At 44.8% G+C, this 14,460-nt stretch overlaps 1 protein-coding gene across 1 annotated transcript in view; it reads right to left on the reverse strand.

The window, feature by feature from the left end:
* Positions 1-14,460, reverse strand: part of LOC144821702 (solute carrier family 22 member 7-like) — a 178,883-nt gene that overhangs the window by 81,834 nt on the left and 82,589 nt on the right. The window contains exons 5-6 of the mRNA XM_078678919.1: positions 9,138-9,306; positions 3,550-3,673 (exon numbers count right to left, since the gene is read on the reverse strand). Of these exons, the coding sequence (XP_078535045.1) occupies positions 3,550-3,673; positions 9,138-9,306 (293 nt within the window). The remainder of the gene's footprint in view (positions 1-3,549; positions 3,674-9,137; positions 9,307-14,460) is intronic.

The raw sequence follows: 14,460 nt of genomic DNA on the forward strand, positions 1-14,460 counted from the left end.
AACATGGAAATTTCAATGGTTTTGTACGAGTGAAATGTCCAGCTAACTATAACGCCCCTGAAACCAATGTTTTTTTTCAGTGAATTTCTAAGGTTTTTTAAATGCAAATTCCTAACTATAACATGCCTGAAACCTATGGTTTTTTCAGTGAATTTCAAAGGTTTTTTAAATGATAATTTCTAACTTTAACGTGACTGAAACCTATGGTTTTTTAAGTGAATTTCCAAGGTTTTTTAAATGCTAGATTCTAACTATGCCTACAGAGGTAGGACATGTGATGAAAGAAGAAAAAATGCACAGAAAGAAAAAAAGAAATGTAGAAAGAAGCAACAGAAATCCTCAAAGATGAAGAAAAGTGCAGGAAGAAAGAAAACGTGCAGAAAGAACAAACAGAGGAGCAGAAAGAATCCTTGTTGCAAAATCATCCTGTACCCTCAACTTTTTCAGACGGGTACTGGTGGTAACTGAGTCTGACTAACCAGTCCTAGAGCAAGTGCTATGTTAAAAGACACTTAGAATACAGTGAAAACACCTACATACATTGGAACACTATGCGTTGGGGTCCCCCTGTGATTAGCATGACCTCCTCTGTAAGCCACTAGTACATAATAGGGCAGGGGGATTAAAACTACCTCTTAAAATGCACCACGGGTGCGTTTGCACACTGGTGAAGGGAGGGGGGGCCTATGATGACATGTGTGCAAACATGACCTGTGGGCGTTTTAAGTTGGGGGATAAAGTCCCCTTGAATCCTGAGGGTCTCTGAGGGGCAACTAACCCACAAGGTACCTCCAGTAAGTGCCACAGAGCTGCATTGCAGAGATTTGTAAAAAGGGGCGTGGTCTCGGACCACCTCTCTGCAACGCAGCTCTGTGGTGTTTATTGGAGGTACATGGTGGACTAGTTGGACCCAGGGACTCTCAGGATTAAGAGGAATTAATTTCCCAAATTAAAATGCGCAACAGACAAATGGGATTGTTGTGGTTTGGGATAGACTAGCCTGTATGGTTAAACATCTTACTATGGTCATTAGTGTTTAGAATAGTTGTTTACAAGAGATATAAATATTAACTGGGAACTCTCTCCTGGGTGATAAGTGAGTGTAGTAGTTTATAAGGTTATAGCGAGCTCTCTGCTGTATGTCTCTCACTGGTCTCCTTAACTTAATAAAAAAAATGTAAATGTTATTTTATGAAGTATATTGAGGTTTACTTTGCTAGATGATGTCATTGTATTCTATTACATTGTTTTTTTTTTTATAAAGCGCATGTCTACTCAACCGTGTATCCCAGTGCTGAAAGCAACCAACACCAGCCGATGTACCATAGTCAACCTTAGATTAGTGCAGGTATTAAATAAGGTTGGTTTTAAGAAGTTTCCTTAACCTGGCTTCTGACTATAGAAATCCCAGACCGGCAGGTAGATTGTTCTACAGTTTCGATACCCGGTACGCAATCGATCGGCCACTGTTTGACCTAGCTTGTCCAGCGGGTTTATCCTCAGGTGTTTGGCTTTTTGGCCTTCTGTTTCTGACCTGTTGTTGGTTTTATGACTCTGGGCACTTTACCACTGCGGATCAGTGCTAAAGTGCATATGCTCTCCCTGTAAATTGTATTTATGGATTGGTAATTCCATGTTGGCATATTTGGTTTACTGGTAAGCCCCTAGTTCAGTGCACTTTGTGTGCCCGGGGCTTGTAAATCAAATGCTACTAGATGGCCTGCAGCACTGATTGTGCCACCCACATGAGTAGCCTGTAAATGTAACTCAGACCTGTCACTGCAGTGTCTGTGCGCTGTTTGGTGCTGCTATGTCGACCTGGCAAGTGCACACACTTGCCAGGCCATAACCTTCCTTTTCTTACATGTAAGACACCCATAAGGTTAAACACAGATCCTACAGATTTCCCTCCTCCTTGGGTTCAGCACAGCTCCTAGACTATAAAAGCAGACCTGGTATGAAGATTATATGTCAGGCCAAAGTTCACAATTAACAAGCTATCATACACTTCCCCATCCTGTATCTTATCTGACTTGGTTCAAAATGCACATGCACGATGTGGCATGGTCATGCTATCTCTGGTCAGTATTCTAACTGTTCTTCTTGTGTCAACTGAGTGCCAGATGATGTTAGCAAATCCAAGGTCAAAGTGTCAGTAATATTTTCAGATGACCTAGTCACTCTGTATCTCTCTCAGACTTTTTCAGTGAGGCCGTGCTCTGAGGAACTGCAGGTGTGCTGAGTTCACTTCTATTCCACACTTACAGATGAGGCTATCAGCCTATGTGATCACACAGCGGTAGACGTGATACATTTATAGACACAGTGAGGCTGCACCCATTCAACCCTCCATTAGGAAAAATTATACAAAGCCAAACCCGAGGAGCCAGGAGGCCAACGACCTCACGAAGTACCCCGCCACGCTCCTGGAGGAGCTTGGCTAACCCAGGTACGCAAGCACTTCACGGGCTGGGTGGGGAGGTGGGAACAAGCACCGCAATAGCTCCCGCAGCCGCGTCCTCACTTACCTATTCCTACATTTGATTTTCTTCTGTTTTTTTGGGCACACCCACGATTTTGTACACTCAACGTTGCACTGGTTCTGAAACCCGGTTTGAGAGCACCTCACATGTGTACAGGTGTCCTTGCACTCCCCTCCCTAGTGATAAAAACGGGGAGAAAGAAAACTACATAAAGTATCCCTCTCTTTGTGTTCCCTGACCTATGGACCCGGAGACTCAGGATAACCATCGCCAGTCAAGACGGGTACAAAGGAGAAGAGAATCTAGGAGAGACCGGAGCCCCTAACAAAAGGTGGACTTTACCCAGCATTCTCCTGAACGGCTGAGTATAAGACGAAAAACTATACAAAAGGCAATAAAATCCGCTTCACCTCTATTTGGTGTTTCTGTCGCTCCCTGACCCAGGCAACAGTGTTAAAGAAAGTGTTTAATCAAATTGATGAAATGAACAGAAGGCTGACACATGAAGAATGTACCACTTACTTCTGAATTTAAAGCCTTTGACCTTCTATTCCCCTTTACAAAAAGTAATCTCTTTCTTCTATAACCTCTACTAGTGCCCAGGTGACAGAATAACTAATTCCACCATTCTCTGCAGTGTATACTGGTGTCTTCATGGTACAGCCACCCCATCACCCATCCTCCACACTTTATGGGGTAAATTCGATCACTCCCTATCCAGTTAGCTGCAGTCAGGCTACCCAGCTCTTCTCATAGTTCTCTGCAAGACCAAGAATGGTATATGTTTTGGAAATGTCTCTCTTTTACTGCCGCCTTACAGAATTCTCTTGATCTACACATCTGCGATTCACAATCCAAGAAAACATTAAAGATCTGGTTGTTCCATGGTAAGTTATAGTTCTCACTCAACTCGCTGCATCTCTAAGGCCACTTGAAAGGCACTTGACATTCATCCTCACAAGTGAACCAACAAGACGACTGTTAGTGAATAAAGAATGAATCGTCACTGATGATCAGTTTCAGTTTCATGTAAAATCACTATAGTTTAGTGCTAGACTCCACTCACCTCAATGTTTATGTTGGAGGACAAGTGTACCTGGCCGTTCATTGAAGAGCATCGAACCAAGACGGCGTGTGCTTCCTTCACCTTGCCTTTGGTCAACAGCCACCTCACAGACTCAGGAATCCACCTGTGGAATTAAGGAAACTGAAGTACCAGTGTAATAAAATAATCAATTGTAGTCCTGTGCTTAGCTCTCAGATCACCTGGTGCATTGTCCGTACGGAGATATAATCTTAATGATCTGTGAAGAACACTCCTTACAAAATAATCAGCCTGTAATATTAAATGAATGAACATTAATTCATTTAGAAACAAGTCGACATTCTGAAACATAGGGCCTGATTACAATCTTGACGAACAGGGTTACTCTGTCACAAACACTATAGATATCCCGTCCACCAAATTACGATTCCATTATATACCATGGAACTTGTAATATGGCGAAAGGGATATCCGTCACATTTGCGATGGAGTATCCTATCCACCAAGATTGTAATCAGGCCCTTAATCATAATACCATTCTTCAATTTAATATTAAATGATTAGCAAGCAATGCATCTTTCACAACACTGTTGCATCTTTAGGGCTGTTAAATGAAAATAATATAAACCGTTACAAAAATCTCCATCATATATGAGAAATGACATTGAAAAAAACAGTTACGTTATTGGACATAAATAATCAGTTCTTACAACAACTAACCAATATTCAAATAATGTTTGATAATTATCCCTCTTGGTTACACTATTTATAATTTAAAGAGAAGCAAGTTGATAACATTGTCAATTTGAAAAAAGTCACAAGAAGGTGTCACAAAGTGCTTCTTAAACTCCACCCAACTGTTCTCATAGTCATTTAATATTAGATATCAAGATCTACTTTCTAACTTGTTATTCAATTTAAATGCATATTAAAACTAGAGAAATATCTAAATGTCCAATAAAAACTCCATATCAGTCCCCATTGTTTTGAAAAGAAATCACATTTCCATAGTATGATACAGTTCAATTCCCTGAAAAGAGTATTGTAAAATATTCCTGTCCATGAAATTAACTCTGGGTCAATACCCATTGGAAAACACACAGTCCATTCAATCAAACATAAGCCAAAATAGTGGCAGTAGCAAACATCCAAAGTAAAAACCATTTATTCGTCATATAATCAAAAACACTAGTATCACAGACTTGTCAGCATAAATTGTTCAATCCATTCCTGTCCCTGTAATCAATCTATACTCATCCAGAATACTTCAAATCAGAGCAGTAACTTCATTGATCTTTCAAATGTCATAACCGGAAATGTCTACAATAATAATATACCAAGGTCCAATGAATAATTAAGTTTATAGTTATTTTTGAATTAAAATTTCATTGGAAAAAACATTTGATTTCTATTGTGGTGTTGAATAGTTAATCTGAGATGTGTATTTTAAGTCATAATTTGCCCATTCCTGTTTCCTAATACCCAAATGTCTTGGATACAAAAGGAAAAATGACTCCACCCTGATATCAAACATTCCATGCAGCCCAACAATGTGATTAGTGGACATTCATGCAACTGAATCTGTAGCTTCCCAAAATTAACAGCCTTTCTTTCCATAATGATCACCATTACCCAAAACTCTGCTTACCTTATAATCCTGAATTACAAATAATCTCTTTTTATCTAAAAGGTCTATTCATTTGGCATCATGTTATAGTTAGAGTATCTAAACACAATAACACAGTGAAAAAACTTGAAAAATATTGCCCAAATTCCAAATTAAGAATCAAACTATTGACTGATAAACTACCATCGTTTTTAGTTCTTACCCAATATCAATGCACAAATAAAATAAGGTCCCGATCCAACTACACCACAGTAAAACAAGCATCAGTACAATCTGCCTTTTTTTTGTCCATTGTAATTTCCCCCCCAAATGGGCACACTTTCTGACCCCATAAGAAAACTCACTCCATCTCTAGATGGTTAGCACTGCATCTCAGACCCCAAACAATTTCTCGACTCAAATTTCAAAAGACCTCAACAAATATAATAATCCATCACAAATCACATAAACTCAAATCAAAACAGTAATGTAAACCTGAAAATACAAATGTCAATAAAGTAAAACATAAATGTAAAACAGAATGTTCTATTTAGGAAACTCATACCTCATGGACATCATGGTAGAGTTCAATGCTCTCGGACGCTGTCCGAGTCTGCAGGGGCACTAGGCAGGGCTGACCCCTGTCGCCTCTACTGTTCTCTCTAGCCATGGAGCCCCTGGCCACGATACTTAGGGCTCAGGGAGCCGACTGGGGCATCCCGCTGGAGGACGGTCTTCATGCAGTGTCGCTGTACGCAGATGATTTACTGTTCTACGTCAGAGATATAACCGACATCCCGACCTCGCTGGCCGACGCCTTCCGAACTTTTGAGGAGATGTCGGGACTGCGAGTCAACTGGTCAAAATCGGGGGCTTACTCCTTCCACCCGGATACGCCCGAGTGTGATGTACGACTGGGCGGCGGCAGGTTACAGTGGTATCCCACCACGTTCCGCTATCTGGGGATAAGAATCTATCGGACTCCGCTGGATGTCCTGGAGGGGAACCTCCTAAGAGCAATTGCCTCGATTCGGGCGCAGATCACGTTCTGGAACACCTTACCCCTCAATGTTCCGAGTCGGATAGCACTTATCAAAATGATAGTACTGCCTAGGCTGCTGTACTATTTTGCTAATATACCGACTTATGTACCGAACAAGATTTTCCGAGATCTGGAAACCCTGCTGAGAAGCCTCATCTGGAACAGGGGTCGACCCAGGGTGGCGCTGACTAAACTCTACATGCCGACGGAGCTGGGAGGCCTGGCGGTCCCCAACATGGAACTGTACTACCTTTCGGCACAGATGCAGTGGGTGTCGGAGTGGCTTAGCGGCAAACACCTTGAGGATACTGCCTCGGATGCTGCTGCCTGGACGCAAGCGCAAATCAATACCCTGTTCCACCCGATATCCCGAACCCCCTGCCCCCCCCCAGATATACTTGGCGGTGGCACGCAAATGTTTCCTGCGCTGTTTGAAACTCACCCGGGCCACAACACCGTACGCCCCGGCCATGCCCATTCTGGGCACCCCAAGCCCAAAGGGAGCACTGACTGTGACTCGTCTGACTAGCTGGACGCAAGCAGGGGTAGACACCCTGGGTGACCTGTATACTGAGGGAGCGCTGCTCACCTTTGAGGACCTAGTTGCTGCCACGGAGCTCCCAGCAGGACAGTTCCTGATGCATGCGTCCCTCTTGCGCACGCTCACTACCTTCTGGGGAGATGTAGCGGAGGAACTACCGATGCACTGCTTTATGCAGTACCTCCATGTTATGGGGACTGGCTCACACATCATCCATTAGTTGGCGCAGGCTCTGCAGGCACACTCGCAGCCATCGGCGCTAGGGTTGCGTGATGGGTGGGCGGCAGACAGGGGGCGGGCCTGGACCGACAAAGAATGGGCAATGATACTCGCCGGACCGACATATATCCCGCGCAGCCCCCGCTTTAAGATCATACAATTCTATATTCTACACCGTGACTACCTAACGCCTGACAAGATAAATAGATACTTTGCCACCACAGATGCTGCCTGCCCGCGCTGCTCTCTGGCAGGAGCTGACCTCTTACATATGCTGTGGCGTTGCCCTGAGGTGCACACGTACTGGAGCGAGATCGTGACGCTCCTTGCGCGCAGCGCTAATGAGCAAATGCCACACACGTGGGAAACATGCATCTTAGGACTGTATAAACGCACGAAGCTCAACAAAGTGCGGACCCGCTTCTGGGACATGGGGCTAATAACGGCTAAACGCCTGATCACCAAACACTGGAAGGCAGCGGCCCCTCCCCATGTTCGACATTGGCGTGCTTCCTTCACTAACTGGGCACGAGCGGAGGGCACGGTTCTTCTTCGAGAGGAAACAGCGGGACTCCGCAAATTCCCCATCGCCCAGCTTTGGAACAACCTCCTCAAGGCATTCCAGCACGCCTGCCAGGAACGGGGAGTCCCATGAGACCAATGACACCCCCCCCCCCTCCTCGATTGTCCCTATACACTGCGTGAAGCCTCGCTGGACCCCACCTTACAATAGATGCCCCACATCGAAACCTGCAACGATCTCCCCCCCTTTCCCCCCCCTGCCTCTCACGCTTTCCCAACCCCCAGTTTGCCCAGCCAATATATGGGCGTAGGGAACAGTTTGTTTGCTGGTTAAGTTCCCTGACCGGACCCAAATTCCTTGGTTTAAATGAAGACACAGGAGATAACACGTTACTAAAAGAAGCCAATCCCTCGGGACCTCATGACACCTGCGAATTGCGGAGACGCGATACCGCTCACACATCGCAAGGGGTACACGTGGACAACTGGCCACAAACGTGTTGCACATGGATAAGACACTCTGTTCGTTGGTCGCTGACATGTCCCTAGCACCCTCTCAGTGATGCAACTGGGAGGTCACACAGGCACCCTACTGCTAAGTAATTTGAAACCTACCCAACATGACTGCGGACTAACCTTGCTGACTATACCTGCTCACTCCTATGCCTCAGTGAGCTATACTAAAGCACGCGTCGCCAATACCAGTGCAGCAAAACTGACTCAGCACTGGAAACGCATATACAGCTGATTCCCCACCCCATTTCTACACTACCCACAACTGACTCACACACGACCTATGGGACTTGGGGAAGTTACATACACGAGGCAAATGCTGGGTGACCATTGCGACACGAAACTTGAGGATAAAATGTAAAATCATGAGATCTACCATTAACGTTATTAGTCACCAGATGGCTATACAAACTAACATGTGGAAATCGCCGCCGAACCCCCGGGTTGTCGGCTGAATGGCTGTGTCCTCCTGTTCAGGACCTAACAGATAGCTACCTGCTTACGCAGTCTATGTAGAGATGTTAATTGTGAATTGTAAGATAACCACATACTGCATAATAAAGATCTTCTTAAAAACCACAAAAAAAAAATGGTAGAGTTCAATGCTTAACCACAAAAACCACTTTGACATTGATATTATATTGTCATTCATCATGAAATTAACATGATTAACGAAGATCATTCCTTAACTAACTACTTAACGTAACTACAAAGATATCAGCAATGTACCACAAAAGACAACCCATTTGATGTGAAAACTTTTATAAACCTTTTCTATCACCATTATCACAATATAAATACCATGATTGCAACTGTTTCTTAAAACAATATATCAACAAAGGATCACAATAAACAAAACAAGTGTTGAAAAGGTACTCATTACCAACCACCTATCTGTATATCATGAAACAATACAATGCAGAAGAAAAATAATTACAATTCTCTTAAAGTAAAACTTATAGTTCCCTGTCTGAATTCACACCAAATTTTAGAGTTTTGAGTTTGTTGATCCAAAAAGCCTCCCTTGCCTTTTACCTTTTTTCAACATTACCTCCTTTTCTACTTCCATTTATGTCTACTGGAAGAGTGAGGTGTGGAATCACAGTCCTGAATACGCAAGGTGACCATAAAACATATATTCTCCTGCTATGGGTCTACTCACTCACCATACACTAATGATCCCCAGAATATAGGGGGATGTTACAGCGACGAGCAGCCAGCGCCAGTCCCGGATCAGGTACGCCACTAAAGGTAGAAGCATAAACCCAACGCTCCAGTACAGGCTCATCAGGCACCCAATGAAGGTGCGGTGCTTCGTATCCACCCATTCCAAAGCTGGAAGATAAGAGACACTGATCAGATATTGAATATTGGTGGTCACACTGTAGCTCAAGGTTCTATAACTAAATCATGGAGATACTTCATATACCAGGCTCTTCAGACCATCTTGGAGCTTTTCTTTTTAGTTTACCTTTTGAGTAGGAATTTATCTATTTATTACTTCTTTAAAACCACAAACTACCAACCCATACTGCCATCACAATGCACAGTAGGTTTGTACGGGAAAGTTCGGGAGCAATTCCTTGCAGTGGAACTGAAGACAGGTCTTGGACCATTTGGTTTTGATAAAGTAGCGATTGCTCATTGGTCAGCCAAGGTTGTAGATGGTTATAGAACTCTTTATCTATTTACCATTTGTCATATTTAGCACTTGTCTTACAGCTCTATACAGTCCCTCATGACAAAACTGCGCCATTTGTTATACTAAGTGTGTGATTATTGAAGGAAAACTTGAATTCTATTTCAGTCACTGTAAAAAGCATGGATGTAAGAGGGTATGAAAAGAGCAAGTCACCTCTATAAAAAAGCCTACTGACTTATGACCCAGTAGATTCTGTGCTCTGGAGGGTCTGAACTTTAAAACCTTCTGGCTGGGGAGGAGCCAAGCTCGCGAGCATAATGGTCGCCTTTTAGCTCGGCTCCCGCAGCCCTCCGGCCTGATCATGTATCCTGTATAATATCCTGTCTGGAGACGACACATTATCGGAGAATCGGAAACGGAACACCTCGCTTGTACTCACCATTTGGCCCGGAGGTTTCGACGTGCAGCGGCTCCGAAGTTGTGCCCTCCGCAAGACCGGGGCCTCCGTGGAACCTAGACCGGGACCGAGCCTGTGGGGTCCGACGACTGTCGGCCCTGGTCGAGAGAGTGAACCAATGATGAGAGCCGTTGTGCGAGAATCCCGGCGATCCTGATCCGGGCCTGCCCTGGTGACCGCGCGGCCGATGTGGGTGAGATGCATCGTGGACTGATTCTGTGAAGGGGTCCTCCCCCCACCGCTGCTCTGACCGGCGGCCCTGGACCTCTGCGCCCGGACTCTGCTTGTTGGGGGCGCCGGTGCTGGTGTAGGCGGAGACCCGCATTGGGCGGACATCCTTTCGGCACCAAGGCTGCCATTGCTGGGAACCCCCCGGAGCTCTGTGAAGTCCTACATTTTTGAACTGTTTTTGGGGGTCGCGGAGGGCGGCGACTGGGCTGACTTCGCGAAATGGCGGCCGACCCTCTGAAACATGAAGCGCCTTGTGGCGGCGGGCTTGGGTTGCCTAATTGCGCGGGGGTCCGGTCTGGTGAGCGTGAGCTTACGGTCAGAGATATCCTGGAAGCTCTGAGATCCCTGCGCGCATCCCTGGCCCCCGATGTCCCTGTGAGTCCGCCACGATCTGCCGCCATTTTGAGCAGCCGTTTCTTCTTGCCGCCCTCTTGTTTCAGTGACTCCATTGCCTCGCCCCCCTTGATTGCTGCAAGTGTGGCTGCCGCTGATCGGAGATCATTTTGTGTGCCGGTGACTTTGGAGCTCCCTGTTTTTCGAGGTTCTGACCCCGGGGACTTGGACATTGTGCCGCGGCCCTGTTCGGCTCGGATGCCTGGAAATATTGGTGGACTGCCACCTGCACCTGCTCCGATGGCTTCGCCTTTGTCTACTACAGAGACCCCCTCGCCTTCCCAAGCGGCGAAACTGAACTCCTGTTCTTCATCACCCGTGCTGCGATTGCTGATGCATTTAAACTCTCTGCTCGGACTTTTGCTCACTTGCGGACCGATTTACCCCCCATGTCTATGTGGTAGTCAACATTTTTTTCGACTGTGTGCTGGTCTTCTATTGAGTATCTCATTTTACACTGTCATGTGGTGGGTGGAATTTGTGGTTCGGAAGGGATGGGGGTGATATGCACGACTCCTGGTTGATTATGGGTATACGACTTAGTGGCGCAGTTGTTTGTACCCATAGAGCGGTGGGTAATCCCCTCCTCTGCAAGTTTTATGGCGCTTGATGGGGTGTCGTCCTGGTCTGTTTTTGCTGCGATTGTCTGGGTGGGCGGAGGGCGGCGGCCGACCATATTGATTTCTGTTCTTGTGCTCCTCCCTCCTGTTTTCTTTATTTCTGTTTTTGTTTCTTTTTGTCTCGTTCTTCTCTCTTTCCTTCTTGCTATATTTCGGGTTCTGGTTTAGGGCGACAGGCACGCTGTCTGAAGGGTAGGCCATAGCCTTCTACAGGGGTGCAGGGTGGGATGGGTGGGTTGGGTTCTATTTGTTGTTTGTTTTATGGTTCTATGGCCCTTTTGTATCTCTTTATAGTAATGCCGCGTCTGTCCCTGCCTCCCTTGGTGTGTTCGGGGTGGGGTGTGTGGCGTCGTTAACCCTCCTTTTATGGTTCGGTTGCTTTTCTTCTCGATTGCTGTACCCTCACTGGTGCTGATACTCCTGTTTTCTCCTGTACTCCCGCCACGGGACGCCTGTGTCGGCGTGTCTTCTTTCTTTCGTTTTTGTATTTCATTTCTTTTTCTCATTGTTCCGTCTTGTCCTCCTCCCCTCCCCCTCTTTCCCCCCTCTTCCCCCTCTTTTCCTTGCCCCCGTCCCCCTCCCTCCTTTTTTCTGGAGGTCACTATGACGGGTTAGTTTTGATGTAGGGTTTCTCCGATCCCTCTGTTCTGGCTTAGCTGTGGTTTGGGTGGTGGGCATTTAACGATGATAATGTTCAAGTGTCGATTATGTCTAAATTATCCCGATCTTCCTGTGTGAATTGTGTTGCCTCTCCTGTATTGCGGCCCCATACCCCCTTATTGTCGCTGAGGCTGGTTCTGGGACTTCGGACATCTCTATATTGTAAGTGAGCCTGTCGTACACCTTATCCCCATATTATAAAATTAACCTTTTTTTGCTCCCGTGTCTTGGCCCTCTGGTTCCTAGGTATATTCCCCCTTTTTACGATTGTATTGCCTCTGGTTCTTGCTGATTGACTCTGTAATGTTTGCCTTGGAACTTTTGATTGCTTTACGTATTGCGGCCGGCCGATTTGGTTGTAGGCCTAGACTTGTATATCCTTTTGACGCTAATAAAGGTTTAAAAAAAAAAATATATATATAAAAAAACAAAAAAAACCTTCTGGCTGGGCTCACCTTGGTCGAGATACCAGTTTTTTTTTATAGATGCCATCATCACACTGTAAACATTATACTTCATTTCTCTCAGTCTGAAAAACACATTTCAGGCATGTAAAACATTAAAGGAGGTGATGTTAGCCTCTCTTCCAAAGCCTCCACTGAGTTAGTGCCTATACCACTGTGTGTAAGGCTTCACTGTTTAAAAACAAAACGTGTGTGAGGTCACTCTCTAGAAGTATTCTATGTAGAATTTGGGGTGACTCCTCCAGATTAAGGGATCATAGGGGCCCTGTTGCCAAATAACAAGAGTTCTGCTCCTCAGACTGATATTAATGATTTACTATGGAAATCACTGTACAAGTCTTCTTGTTCTGAACTGTAAGGTGTTTGCTTTTTTGACAATGTAAATTGTTGCCCATAAAGCACATACTCTCTTTCACTGCAAATGATATTATCAAGGCTGACAGCTTATTTTTAATATCACTTTTGGAAATACATAGCCAAGCATCTGCAGTGATACTGTATGTGAATTTGGAAATCAAGATAAAGGATTTAGGGGCATATGTAGATAATTTTCATTTTACGATTCTAAAATTGCGATTATTAGGGAATCAAAATTGGAGAATCGCAAAACGAAATGTTGGCAGGTTTAGCACATTTTATTGCGAATCCCACTTATTCCTTATTTGCGAATCACAAATTGCAATTCGCAAATGAGGAATACCTTCTCGTTCATTCCTATGGGCTAGAAGGCCCATCGGAATGAGTGGGAAGATATTCTCAATTTGCGATTCTCTATTTGAGAATCGCAAATTGAGATTGCAATTTCAGAGTTTTAAGGGTGTCAATAGGACACCCTTTTGCACCCCTGACATTGACATGTGTGCACATGTGGCCCACATACATGTCCTAAGGGTGTGTATGTGACCCACATGGCACTTTGAAAAATGCCAAAAAGTGCATTTTTCAACAAAATCGCAAAATACCACCAACCTGAAGTTGGTGGTATTTTGCGATTCCTTAAGCCAAAAGTCGCACAGCTTGGGTGCTTCCTACATTGAATTTAAGGAATCGCAATTTTAACCTTCCTATAAATATCTCTTACTTGTTCAGCTGGTGTGGGCAGAGTCAACACTAGTCAAAGTGGCAACACTGGACAGCCTGCTACAGTTTATTTCTGGGAACAGTTCCACTGTGTCTCCTTACAGACACATAAACAGCTCTGGCACAACATACCAGAGGAAGAATCTTAAGTCTGACATCATCATCCTTTACAATACCCGTCATACTTGGTTTCTTAGGATGTATATCATGAAAATGTCTAGATTGGCACAGTTGGTGAAAAACAATGGGTTAGAATGCTACCTTGAGCTGTTGCCACTAGTTAACCTATTTCAGCATTCCTCTGATCACTACTTGTGTGCCTAATGTAACACTTGAAGTGGCCCACTATATGCACAGACATGGGTCCCTTGCTCACTGTGCCACAGGATCCAAGATATACCTCATTGAAGAGAACTAATCATGCCAAAACCTAGCTGAAGTTGTTTCTCTTCACTTCTGGAGGAGCCTCGTTTGGTGGTTTGGAGTGGACTGTGCCCATGAAGAGCAGGTTTTGTACTAGATTACACAAAGGGACTCTGTCTAGAGTGGCACAGTGGGTGAAAAAGCTAGGGTTGGAATAATATCCAAAAGGATTTCAAGTGTCTAGTCAATTTGCATCAATCTCACCTATCACTGTTTGTGTCTTTGATGTAATACCCTAAGTGATTCAAAGTGTGCCACATGGTCCGAGCCATGCCTCACTGAAGAGGCCTCACAAGTTTGAAATTAGTCTCGGGTTGTTTCAGAGGCCCTTTCTGGGTCTGTCAGTACAGGATGGTGTGTTGCAGTGAGGAGTAGTAAAACGCACAAGATGATGGACAGCATGTTGCACAATGGCAAAACATTCACCCCCAGTCACAGATCTGGGTTTAATCCATTGTTATTTTGCTCACCACGCCACCCCAGTTCAGACATGGTCATATGCAAATCAGTCTGACACTG

Source organism: Lissotriton helveticus, chromosome 2_2, assembly GCF_964261635.1.
Source record: "Lissotriton helveticus chromosome 2_2, aLisHel1.1, whole genome shotgun sequence".
Classification (NCBI taxonomy): Eukaryota; Metazoa; Chordata; class Amphibia; order Caudata; family Salamandridae; genus Lissotriton; species Lissotriton helveticus.